The following is a 14,015-nucleotide window of genomic DNA, read 5'->3' as shown; positions in this document are numbered from 1 at the left end:
AGTTTGCAAAGCAGACACCACTACAGTATTAACAGAGGGCAAGTATGAAGTTTCAAGCACGGCTGGAGCTGGCTGTCACTTCTTGGTTGTGTCACTGTATTTAAAATAAAACAAGCAGCGTGACATCTACCTATCTACATAGAAAACAACATGAAATCTACCCACCTATATAGAAATCCCTAGGTAGCTTTATCAGTCACGTGGGATGGAAATACAACTTTTTGCCTGGCGGTGGTGATGCATGCCTTTAACCCCAGAACGTGGGAGGCAGAAGGAGACAGATGTCTATGAGTTCAAGGTCAGCCTTGAACTGGTCTACAGAGCGAGTTCTAGGTCAGCTGAGGTTACCCAGAGAAACCCTTTCTCAAAAAAACAAGCAAGCAAGCAAGCAAACAAATAAAACTTTTTTCGTTTGGTCTGATTAATGTTCTATAACATAATGTCACAGTTCTTTGTTTTTTAAATCTGTAGGCTTTGGGAAATTCAGATTCTATGTGGGTCAGTGAAAAGATGATAGCTGTCTTAGACATAGTGTTAAATAGTAAATGGACAAGTTGGCTATATCTGTCCAAAAGCTAAATAATCTGAAAAGAGTTCAGTACAAATTTGTAGGATCACAAGGGACAGTTTGCAGATTTTCATGTGACAGAGTAAGCCTGTGATTTCAGATTTTAATTTCTGTGCATTGATGCACAGAGGCCTGTATTGAATGGATTTCAGCTCGGTATCAAATATCCCACTTATAACCTTGTATGTTCTCCAACCTTTATGAAGTGTGTCAGTTTTTCTCTATGTGAGTATGTATAAGACTTAGGTCTTGAAGAAACCAGAGATACTTGAGTGGAGGATTCCTTTCAAGGCAGAGCTTTTGGCTAGAATTGTTGTGGGTTTGAATATGTTTGGGGTTGTTGTCTGCCAGCAATATGGTGAGTGAACTTTCCTGCTGACCTGTCTCCTCTCGTGCCTGATGCTGGGGATATGGGACTCTCCCTCTCTTCAGAATCACTGGGAGATAGAAACATTAGGGACTTTATAAATAGGTTCAGAGTAAATTTGTGTGCATACAAGCATCAAGTACAGAGACAATGGCATAAGCCTCATAGTTTCCTTCCCCTTTCTATGGATTCATTTAGAGTAGGCTAGGGCTCATGTAGTGTTGTCACAGGTGAAGTGGTCTAGAGTGCTTTTGTGGTCACCCTGTCATTCTCAAGATACTCCTTCCATTCTCAAGGGCCTTGATGGAGCCTGGAGCAACAAAGAGGAGGGGAGGGAGTTGCATCAACTCCTTTTAAGTGCTGTGTTTCTATTTATCACTTCTAATTGCAAGCGTTGTTGGTATCTTAGGTTGGCCTGTTTAAAAACTAAAACCAAACCATTGACTATGTGGCTTAGATAGCAGAAGCCATTTCTCACAGTTGTGGAGGGTGGAGAGTCCAAGATCGAGTTACTAGCAAGATAGTTCCATTCAGCGGTCTCTTCCCAGGGCTTCCAGGTGGCACCACCTCATTGGCTGCTCATAGGACCTCTTTTCTTTGTGGATGTGGGAATGAAGCAAGCTCTCTAGTGTCTTCTTTTACAAGATCACCAGTCTTGTTGGAATAGGCCCCACCCTTAGTAACCTTCCTTTAACCTTAGTTATCTCTTTATAGACCCTGTCTACAATACAGTCACACCAGGGACACTTTCATATGTGAGTTTTGAGAGGGAACACAGTTTAGTTCATAAGCAGTCAGGACATACAGCGTTACTGCCTCATGTAGGAAGGATGGAGAGGAGAATGGGTGCTGGGAAGCATGGCGGTTACATCTGCCACATGCTCTGGCTGAGTTTCCCAGCTTGCTAATAAAGGGCTTGCTGTTGGGACATTATGGATTATTCACTGAAGGCAGCTTAGGGTGATCTGTAGAAAACTATGAAGAGAACATGAAGGCTATTGGGGAGATTTTTTTTTTTTTTTTTTTATAAAACAGTTTAGTTTTAGTTTTTGTTTTCTCAAGAAAGGGGGGTTAGTTATCTTAGAGAGTTGGTACTTTCTTCCTCTTCAAGAGTGAAGTCATAAGAGTGTGAACTTAACATTTTTTCTGTGTTTTTTTCTTACCATTTTTTTAACTCTGTGTGTGTGTGTGTGTGTGTGTGTGTGTGTGTGTGTGTGTGTATACATGGACACATGCCATGCCATGCTTTTTGAGGTCAGAGCACAACCTGTGGAAGTCGGTTTTCTCCTTCTGTGTGCTCTAGGGATTGAACCAGGGTAGTTGGGCTTAGCAGCAAGTGTCTTTACCCACTGAGCCTTAATGCTGGCCCCCTTGCCAAGCTTCCCAATAGATGTGCTTTCTGTTGTTTGTAAGCTTTCTTTCCTAGTCCCCAGTCCTAGTACTATCCTATTACTGTGAGGAAATACCATGACCAAGGCTATTTATAAAGTAAAGCATTTGCCTGGTGACTTACATACAGTTTCAGAGGGTCAGTCCGTGACCATCATGGTGAGGAGCATGGAGGAAGGCAGGGAGGTATGGTGCTAGATCAGTAACTAAGAGCTTACTTATATCCTGATCCACAGGCAGGATAGAGAGAAAGACTGGGCCTGATTTGGGCTTTTGACACCTTACTTGTATTGACACACATCCTCCAGTAAGGCCACACTCATTTCAACAAGGTCACACCCCTTAATCCTTCTCAAAAAAGTCTCAACAACTGGGAATCAAACATGCAAATATATGAGCCTGTGGAGGCCATTGTCATTCAAACTACCACAGCCTCTAAGGTAGTTTAGGGCAGAAATTGACTGACAGCTGGAATTCATGGTTGGGTTCAGGCAGGTTTCCTAAGCTAGTGCTATACTTATTATTCTTTGGGAACCATTAAGACTGGGTTTTTGAAGTAGAAACTGCTAAAGGTTTAGTTTTCCTGGAAAGGTTGTTGGCCCAGCATGAGTGAAGGTTGTGGGAATATGGTGTGGTGATGTCATAACCATGGAATGTTCTCTGTGATTCTGTAGTATGTGCAAAAAGTTGAATATCTGGTGGTTTACTCAATTTGAGGCTTTTTATTAGCTTAATAAGATATTTTGTATCTCTTAACTATTTAACTATTCACTTTCAAAAAGAAAATAGAGGTTAATCTCAAAACTATATAGTTGACTAAAGTAAGCTGAACTGTTATCAGAGAGATTCCATAATGCTAAAATTTGCCCTTAAAATTATATAGCATTATGCCTGTTGATATTCCATGCTTTTATATAAGAGTGGTGCATTCATTTCCATTCTCAAGGATGGTAGCATATGCGTGTGATATCATGCAGCCATGAAGTGGTATCCCATGATCTCTACCATATTCTGTTGGTTCAAAGCAAGTCACAGATCAGCCCCTCCAAAAAGACAAACCTGAAAACAGCTTGAGGCTAAGAGGGAAAAGGTGTTGGGAACCATGTGACCCTCATGTTAGCAATTATTTAAAATATTGCTTCCAATTTACTAGTAATTTCAATTAACTTTTTCTAGCTATGTTAACTGTTAGGCCAGTGCTGTGCTTCATTGATGATTAAAATGAGCCATCGAGCTGGTATTACTAATGACTATAGAGCAACGGTCATTATAAATGGAATTTCTTTAAGTTAGAGTATTTCCTGTCTTACTTTGCTTCAGGAGAAAGATTCCTGAGAAAAATCTCTTTTGTTATCACCTGAAAATAGTTCTCATCTTCAGAGATCAGTGCTTGTTCATCAGGACTGAAGTGGTCACTTGGCCCCTGCTGCTGGGCTTCTGTCATTGGAAGCTAGCCTTGCCAAGGCAGGGTGGAAGTGAAAGGCACTTGTGTGAGTGGAAGCCGCTGTCTTGGGACTCAAGCCTTCAGTGTGAGACCCTCTTATCTGGAGCATGGCTTCCCTAAGTCATTTAGATAAAATATACAAAGCTTTTAACTATACCTTTGAATCTTGGTTATTATTAACATTAGCCAGTATAGCTATTTGGGAAAAAAGATTTTTAGCATTCTAAAGTTTTTGAGACCCCTAGAATTAGCCAGAGGAAATAAAATCTACAAAATGCAGGAGACATTCCAGAGTTCTGCCATAACAAAATAGATAACCGAGCCCCTAAACCTTCCTTGCTCCATGACAAGGCTAGACTTTGAAACAGATTCTGGTAATTTAGTATGAAATTGAAAACCAGTTAGTTGATACTCAGTTGTCTGTACATGTTGCACTTTCTTGGTTGACATAGCTTGTTCTCACATGTGGGGAGAGGGACAGGAGAAAGGAAACTGTGGTTTCTGTGTTGGGATTTGGGTGTGGTATTTAATGCAATGTGACCTCTGCTTTTTCTAGTAACCAACTCCCTTTTCAGCCCATTACTCTTGCTATTGAACAGAGGTTAAAAGGTTTGAATAAGACAGTATAGACTTCCCTTTTAGTTAGCTGGCACTTGTTTATCTCTTACCCACTCCAGCACAGTGTAAATAATAACAGGATAGTATATTAAAGTACTCATTCCTACATGTTGCTTAAACCACTGGGAATACTTAGAAATACTGCTTCTAGTTTATCCCACACACTCTGCTATAGGCTGCTTCCTGGGCTTTGGAGTTTGGAACAGTAGGTCAGGCTATCCTCAGGCACAGCAAATTTTGTAAACAGCTTTACCAGCTAGAGGATGTGATAGGGTAAGCACTTTGTAGAAATGAATTCTCAACTCTGGGCCTCTTGCTTGGTAATACAGTCTTGTAGGCTGGAAAAGGGTCTACTGTTGAGTAATCCAAACTGGAAGACAGTGTTAGTTTCATCAGCAAAAGGAGATTGGGTTATATGAATGTCTTTGAAGCTGTGTCTTCGGGATACCTAAATGTATTTTGCCAAAATTCAGTGTGTAAAAAGCAAGATGATGGAAAGGGCTCCAGAACTGGAGATCATGCTGCTTGTATCCTTATGAGCTGAAGAGCTCTCCCACACCTTACTCAGTGCTAGCTAAAAGAAAAAAAAAGTTAAAACCTATTTAAAATGTGGAAAAATTGCTTCCCAATATTTTAACAGAGAGAGACTGAGAACACACAGCATTGAGTCATCAGGAAAACTGAAGATCTCCCCTGAACAACACTGGGATTTCACTGCAGAGGACTTGAAAGACCTTGGAGAAATTGGACGAGGAGCTTATGGTTCTGTCAACAAAATGGTCCACAAACCAAGTGGGCAGATAATGGCAGTTAAAGTAGGTGACGCCATGATTACTTTCGGAACTTTGATCCATTAGCTGAAGTTTTGTGGTGCAGCACCACCACTGCTCTGTTCTTACCTCTGTGGTAATAATGGGTGTTAAAATTCTGTCTTTGCTTTCCCTGAGGGTGTTTTGTGTAGAGCTTGTCTTACTGGTTGTGTGTTTTCTTGCTCTGGAACGTGAGTATGTGAAGTGTGCGTGTTCATTGCACTTTTGCCATGATGCATTAACAGGTTTTAAACTTCTGGCCCCTTCACTGCCAAGGTGAGTTCAGGCTGGGCCACTGCACCCCTGGGAGCAGGGCAGTGCTGCTCTGAGCCAGGCCAGGCGGGAGCTGGAGGAAGAAGCAGCACACTGGGCTGGGCAAGGTGCGGGGCTAGGGCTAACAGCAGTCTTACTGAAGGTTTCCTGGAAACCACACACATGCTGTTGCCACTAACCTCAACCTTACTCGGTCCTGACCGGCTCGGCTTCTGTTGGTTTATTCCATCTCTACTCAGTACTGCCCTGTTCCCTGGTTTAAAAGTTGTATATAAATGCGTACCTTGTGATAATACTGTCACATTCTGTCCTTAATGTGTTGTGCCATTTAATTTGTTCATTTACCTCCTTCCCCTAAAAAGGGCCAGAAGTGGAGATTTGGTCTCTAAGCCATATCCAGCAGGCCTCTGTGTACCTGTGATGAACTGGTAGTGTTTGTCTCACTCTTAATGGATTTGTATAACTGTACTTTGTTTGTTCAAATATTTAAAAAGTATTATGTTCTGTTTAAGATATTCAAGGCAACATCAGCAATTTGGGGACAATTTTAAAAGAAAAACAAGATGTGGCCATACTCTCACTAAACTTAAAATATCTATGAGAACAAATAACATCTCAGTTTATAACAGTTGAGAGTGGCCTTGCAGGTAGTCTAATTTAATCTTCTTAATCTCTATTCTGAGTCTGTCACAATGACGTGAAGAGATGACATTGGCGAGTGGGTCTGTCTCACAGTACTTTAATGCTATCAGGCCTGTTGTAGCAGCATCTTACTTGATGGTATTTTTCTCCAAAGCTAGATGTTTCCTCACTGCTGGGTCATATCAGGATAATGTTAAATTAGTGTTGAAGAAACATTTTTTTTTCTCTCTAGTTTCTTGTTTTTGACCATATTTTTACAATGTGGAGAGAAAGGTACTTTTGGTAGGAAGAAGTATGTACATTCATGAAATTTTGCATACAGCCCAAAGACATAAAAATGCACAGACTGGGACTTCTGCTCTAGAGTACCCATCAAAACAAACTGTGTTTCTTAGAATGGTTTCTATATTCTTACCTTGTGTTCCTTCAGTGTAAGGAGAGGAAGGAAGTCATTTGATTTAGATGCTTCTGATGAATGTTCTGTTGTCCTTAAGTTCTTGTACTGTCTGCGTGTGGCATCCAGCTTCAGTTGACGGGGTCTTAAGGGAAGGCTTCATGGATAGCTCAAGTTCTAAACTTGCCTCCCAAGTACGAAGCAAAGTACTTTTAAATATTATTGCTTTTTCTTAGTGCTGAATATACTTCATCTGTGGTGATCAACACCATGTTATTTAGTAATGTGGATAAACTTTAAAATGAGTAAAAGACTTTAAAGGAAAAGAAAGCACTTTATTTTCACATTTCTCGGTAATTAATTTGGTCATATTTGGGATTGTATAATGGTTACTCAAGTTTTGAGGGTGAAAATATTGAATTATTGTCCAACACTCATAATAGATACTATTATAATACCAATGACTGTTTTGAGATCTACACACCTTTTGCCGTCAGATGTACACTTCCTAGCTGAACTGTCTCTGTAAATCATTGAGTACACACAGCAATTTGGTACATAGAGGATAGCAGTAAGGCATGACTTGACATAGGTGGGTGAGTGTCATTGGATTCCATGACATCATTAATATTGGAAGAATAAGATCAATGTACATTAATTTGATACCAGTTTATGAATAATAGATGCTACCTACTATAGAATTTCAAACATATCTATTGTTGATTTCTTTAGAGAAACAGAGTCTTTTGTCACATGTTATCATGTAGGCACACAGACCACCCTGACAAGCTTAATTATATAGAAGTGATGAGTGGTTAAGGGTGAGTGAGATTTGGGGGTGTGTTATATTTAAAGAGAGATAGCCACACAGTGAATAACTTTTTATTGTTGTTAACTGAGAAACATTCCCTGAAGTAGCTCAATGCTAGTATTTGCATATGTAGTTTGGTACTATGGAGAAGGATTGCTTTATTAGACATTAAGTCTACCCTACAAATCTCCAGAATTTACTTGGAGTAGCCATACAAAAGTAAGCTGGAATTTCTTTTCATGTTATGATTTCTCATTTTTCCTTGTGAGAATGCCTTTTCCCAGATTGATTTTGCTGTGTATAAGAAATGGTTGAAAGGTGTCTTCATAATTACCTGAAATTATTATCTCAAAGATTTAATCTGAAAATTGACTAAGGTGTAATAAATCAGATTCAACAAGGAACATGTAAAATGTGTCTTTAGACAGTTCCTGATGTGTTAGCAGACAGATGTGGACAGTTTTAATCTCAAAGCTTTAATTGCGCACACTGGGCAAAGAGCTGTTGCTCATTAGTGAGTGTGAGTAATACCATTTGCCTGTCAACCCATGCCAGGATGATTGGGCCATAGCTGCCCAGGGAGAAGTCATTGTTGGCAGTGAGGTCTCCTAAAGCTTCTAAAAGGAGGGCAGCTGTCAACTCTTGACTTTGATCAGTGTTCTCTATAAATGACATTTATTTAATGTCTCATTAAAACTTTTAAATTAAAATCTAGAACAAATCCATAAAAACAAAAAGTCATAATGAGGAAATATTCTCTCAACTCCTGCAAAACACACACACACACACACACACACACACACACACACACACACACACAGAGTGCTTAAAGTAATTTAAAAATATCAGTTACCTTAAATTTATAATTTTTTATGGTGGATACAAACTAGTTTCTTGAAATATACAGCACATTCTCTATTAAGACATTAATTTCTATGCAATAAAATGCATATTAGAAGTTCCAACTATAGTAATAACTATTGATCAACCTTTACCCATAGCTCTCTCTTGCCCCTACTGCCCCAGTATCCACTACTGTGTTCTCAGCTTCTGAGAGAAACTTTTTCAGCATCTGGCTTGCTGTTGAAATATACGTACGGCATTTTCTAACAATATCCATCTCAATATAAATAATTTGTATACAATCTATAAAAATCCAATCCAATGTAAAGTATTTAAAACTAGTAATTGTCTTTTAAAAGTAGATTCAATATCCAACAATGCCTTTCTGACCAGGACTCTATTCTTTTTTATGGATGGATAGTATTCCACAGTGATAGTAATCACTGAATGAAGCAAACATGAAATCACTGTCCTTTAAGTAATAAAGAAGGGTTATCTGCATAGCTGTCCTCAAGGGTGATTGTAGTAGGTAACTCTCAAGATTGAACCCAGTCTATGAAGTTATTAGAATTAGATTTTTTAGTTAGGGTTAGAGAAATTCAGGTCTGGGAGAAACACCTAGCAGCATCAGGATGTAGGTAAATCAGAATCAAAGACAAGGCAGCTCCTGGGATGTGAGACGAGATGAGAAAGAACCAACTCACGGTCTGACATGCTAACTATGAGAAGGAAGATGGTCATCCACCTAGGTTATTCCACAGTAAGTCCTGCTTGCCCAGAGAGTATGGGTATTGTGATGGTGTCTCATCCTTCTGCTTGGGGAGCTACCTAGGCTAATCAGGAAAACAGGCCAGTTGTTTAGGTTGGATTTTGTACCCGACTGAGAGTGGTGTGATTGTACTTTAGGAATTTTTTTGTTGTTGTTGATGATCTGCCTAATTTGTCTTATTTTTTTATATCCTCAACTCTGCTCTCTTGCTTTTTTTGTTTTATTCAACTATTTTTAATGCAGTACTGGCCATTTGATCTTTGATCTTTGGAGTTTTACTTCAGTGTTCTTGAACTAGAACCTAGGTGCTTAGTAGGAAGGACAAGGTTCCTCTGGTGACAGTATCAGCAGCCCTGCAGCTCAGCTCTTCCCTACCCTCTACTGGTTAGGTATGTCTGCCTTGATGCAGACAGTACAGGTGTGGTGTTTTCTAATTTTTCCAGGGAGATGTAAACAAACATTTACCTGAACTAGGGCACCAATGACAGACCCCAGAAAGGATCCTACCCAAGCCTAGCTTAGTGAGGTAGTGTATTTATTGGAGTTCTTATGGGGACATGTAAGGTGAGAGATGACTTAGAGGGGTAAGAGGTCTTGGACAGTTGTATTAGAGAAAAACCCCACCCTAGCATTTAGGAAACCTGGTGGTCTCTGTATATCTTTCAGATAGGTCAGCCTGCTGTGGAGAGCAGTTGTTACTATTTATATATTCCCCCAGGATTATGTGAGTCTTAAGTTTCAAGAATTTCCTGGACCTTTTGCATTTCGTTTGTTTTCTGAGCCTTAACCTCCCTCCTCTCTCCCAGTTGGAAATAAAATACTTCGGTGGGAAAGAAAGAGCTACACATTGTTCTACCTCTTCCTCCAGCTCAATGTTTTTGCTTCCTCTTACTCACTCCAAATTCTCTGAGATGTGGAAGGGGTAATGGATGTATCTGATTATTCCACCTATCACTGAACATTGGGCTGCTGTGCTACAGCAACAGTCATCTACTCTCATAAGCTCGACTGGCTATGAATCTGCACTAAACACTGCCCATTGCAAGAAAGAAATTTCTTTTCATGAGTCATCTAGGCTGATAGCAGTAACCTGTGGTTGCAAATACAAATATTAAGAAGGTAATTGGACAGGCATATCGTATCTGTTTAACAAAACAACAGTTTTGTTTTGTTTTTCCCCCATGTTGGGGCCTGTTATCTCCCTAGCTATGGGCTTTTGCCTTAGACTATAGTAGCAGATACAAGTTCTGTCTGGTGTAAAGGGACTTAAATCCAGTCAGAAGGCAGTTGGTTGCACCCATGACCGTTGTGCAGTGCACTATTACTCCAGTTAGCACATCTTACCTGGCATGGTGGTACAGCTCAGAGAGTCCATAACTGAGCAACACTGTCAATGACAGCCCCTAGCAACCTTAGTGCCTTCCTGTACCATACAAGTCAGCCAGCAGGGAAGGGACTTCCATCACAGTCCTAGTCTGATCCCTCCATGTCTGAGTCAAAGGCTGTGGTATCATCAGCATGGGGTTTTACTTCTAGTTCTGGCATGTAACCAGTAGTAGTGGCAATAGATTGTATGGTTTATGGGGCTTAGGGCCTCCCTGGCCAATAACTGACCAAATGGAAGCACAACTCCTGGTACTGATTTTTCAGCCAGCAACCTTCGGGCTCTAAGAGGGCCATCTTCCACTCAACAGGGTGCTCTCATTTAAACTCCTTAACTACTCTTCCAGAGGCTTCTGAGATACTCAAGGGTTAGCATTAGATCAAATGCGCCTTTTTACAGAGGGTAGACAGGATCCCTGAAAGCCTACTGTCTGTTCCAAGCAAGTACTAATTTTTTGGATGACTAAGAATATTTAAAAAGAGAGAAAGACTATTGAAGGTCCAGTACAGCATGAAAAGATCTCATCACTTGTATCTTTCCTTAGGAGAGCATATTGGGTGGGTGAGATGGCCCAGCAGTAAAGGCCCTCGCTGCCAACCTGACAGCCTTAGTTCAGACCTTGGGACAAACAGGGGAAGGAGAGAGCCAACTCCCACCAATAGTTTTCTGGCTTTTGTACGTGCACACGCCCCTCCCTCCATGGCAAATAGAGTAAAGAAATAGGAAAATATAAATAAAAAACAACGTTGGGTACAGCAGTATGGAAGAGAAACACCACCTGTTTGGCACTCTAATCCATTCATTTTCCATGAATCATCTACTGACCCAACCTAAGGTGTTGTGCTTTACTCCACCTTCTTGGTCTCTGTGGGACCAGTTTATTCTGGTTGGCCTGGCTTAATCCCAGGAGAGCAAGGCCACACTTGTGTCTATCACTGGAGCTAGTGCCTCAGTTCTGACAAGCTCTGGGTAGCCCTTGCTTTGCCATCAGCCACATCTGGCTGCTGAAAGGGTGCCACACCAGGGAAACAGTATTTACTCCCAGAGTTGCTCGACTCTACCTGGGGAGAAGAGAACAATTATTCCCCCCAGATAGGACACCAGCAGCAGACCAGAGAAACAGCTCCACCCAAGTGTAGCTTGGTGAGCCACTGAGTTCATTAGGGCTGCTCACAGGAACATAGGTGAGGGATTGCTTAGAGCAGCATTGGTGACTCAGAGGAATCCATACCACAGAAAGCCCCACCCCAGAGTGGGTGATGACTCATGGAAGCTGCATTCCTTGAGTTCCCTGCACAACTTGTAGGTGTCAGAGCCAGCAGGAGCCTCCTCTCTGGCAGTTGTTACTGCTTGTATAACCCTAGGGTGAAAGTGTGTTGGAGGGGGTGACTTACAAATCTTGTGAGCTGCAGGGGCTTCCTGAGTCTTGTGAACCTTCCTCTTCCCTCCAGGGAGGATACTTCAACATATGGGAAGACAGGGATTGTAAAAGTACAATTTGGCTTGTTTCTCCACCACTCTGGAGACTATGCCAACACTTCTGTTAAAAGTTCCATTCCTTAATGGTTTTGGTAGATATTGATGGCTGGTAATCACTGTGGGGAGTGTTTCTTTTAGTGTTTATATTTATATCTTGCATATTCTTCTGAAGGCCCTAATGTGATAGTGACAGAGGTGACTTTAATGGGAAAGTTCCCTTTTGATATCAGAGTACTCATTAGGCAATTGAAAGACCATAGTGACAACATTTGATTATGTAAATTTGGAAGGGATGCAGACTTTGTGGCTGTGTTGCTTGATTCAAGAATGATCTTTATTATCTTGTGATCTTTTTATTGGTTAGATCATGTGGCTAAATTAAGAAATCCATGATTGACTGAGCCATTACCTTCCTAGTATTGCTTAGAGGTGTGGTATTTCCTATGCACAGTACAAACTGAGGCTGCCCAAGAGTGGGGAATTCCAGATACGACAAAGCTGCCTCCAGTCAGGCTGGGTTTTGAATTACATTTGTGCTTTTTCTGTTGTAGCTTCAAATGAGTGGTTTTCATAATGTGGGTTCTTTCTTATAAAAATCTTACATGAAACTCAGTAACTAAAATAGATAAATCAGTAGAGGTTAGAAGTGGCAGAGAATATAGGAAAGTGGTAAATGTGTTTAAGCATGCCTGAGGTCTTGGGTTCAGTCTTTACCATGAAACAAACAAACAAATAAAATAAGAGGGAAGGTGTTGGGATCATGGGGGAAGAAGTTTGAAAGCCCTCAGAATACCAGTTCAAAGGAAACATGAGCATTGGAGTAAGAAAGTTTGGAAATGCTTGTTATAGGTGAATTTTAACCACTCATTGTGTGTTTCAGGTCATACTTGAATCTAGTCTTTGAAACTGACCATTGCTTAGTCAACCTATCTGAATCGGATACTGAATTATATCCCAGCATACATAGCTATGCTAGGCTTATTATGTCTTACTCTCCATGGGGACATCTGAACTACCATTTGGTATATTTCCTAACACTGCTTGCTATCTGAGACCTTACCCCTGGCTATCCTTTAGATTTGGATCATTGTCTCTTTTAATGTCGTAGGGACAGGAGTGATGACATGATCTTTAGACCTTAGAGACGTTAGTGCTGGTCAGTATTATGCTGTTTGAATGCACATGATGTGCTTAGTGGAGAGGAAGAAGCCCCTTTATTAAGCTTATCAAGTGTGTTTCATTAACTCTGTCCTCTTCCTATGGTTGGATATGACATATTCTCACAAGTTCTCAGTACACAGCCAGAACATATAAAAGTATCAGGTTCTAGTGTCCTCAATGAGAAATATAAATTTGTTAATTTGGTGAAGGTAAAACTAGAATTTTATAAATTGATTGAAAGAGTTCCATGAGTTTACAGCTAAACTTCACAACCTTTCTTCTGGACTTAGTAACTGCAAATACATAATAATTTCATACTCAATAGATAAATTTATTACTTTTGAACATGAAAACAAATGTATCTTTGATCTGTGTTTCATGCTTCTCCCCACACCTCACCTTCCCTGTCTATTTTGGATGATATTGCCATCTGTTTGTCCTTGTTGGTCATGGTGCTATGCAATGTCTTGGGAATTGAAGTATGTCATCTGTATAGAGACTCTAAGGATGAACTTGTTTAGCAGGGATATGAGTCAGTAGAAGACAGAAAATAAAAATTCTTAAGATTTTATGTGGCCCAGAGGAAGGTTGTATGGAGTAATGGGGCTGTAGCGGGTGCAGGGCATCTCCTTTTCTATTTTCTTACCTGAATTTGCATCTCTAGCTAGTGGCATATGCTATTATAGTAGTTTTAGGAGAATGAAGGTCTTTTTTTTTTAAGAACCATAAAATACAGCACTATTCCAAAAGCTAGAGAACTACACATTTAACTTACTATCTTTCCTCTGTGGTGATAGTGGATCCACTTGGCATTTCTGATCATACCTACATGCTTAGTTGATTGATGTTTTCCTGCTTTTAAAGTCTTACCAGATGCTTGAACGACCTTGAATACAAATTTGGACAATTAAATTATTTTTACTGCTCCAAGAATATAATTTCTTCACTGAAAAAAATTGTATATGAAAGTTATAATTTTCCATTATTATTTTAGATGTTTATTTAAACTATGTTACATTCAGTTAAAGTAAAAATAGAAATAGTTCAAAGATACTTTTGTATTA

General features: G+C 40.1%; 1 protein-coding gene across 2 annotated transcripts in view; it reads left to right on the top strand.

Moving 5' to 3' along the window:
• The window catches only part of Map2k4 (mitogen-activated protein kinase kinase 4), a 95,354-nt gene that overhangs the window by 48,890 nt on the left and 32,449 nt on the right, over nt 1-14,015 (top strand). For both annotated transcript variants that reach the window (XM_059270924.1, XM_059270923.1), the window contains one exon: nt 5,027-5,201. In XM_059270924.1, the coding sequence (XP_059126907.1) occupies nt 5,027-5,201 (175 nt within the window). The remainder of the gene's footprint in view (nt 1-5,026; nt 5,202-14,015) is intronic.

Source organism: Peromyscus eremicus, chromosome 8a (genome assembly GCF_949786415.1).
Source record: "Peromyscus eremicus chromosome 8a, PerEre_H2_v1, whole genome shotgun sequence".
In the NCBI taxonomy this organism is placed as follows: Eukaryota; Metazoa; Chordata; class Mammalia; order Rodentia; family Cricetidae; genus Peromyscus; species Peromyscus eremicus.
Note: the sequence above shows the minus strand (reverse complement) of the source record. Positions and strands in the feature narration are given on the sequence as shown.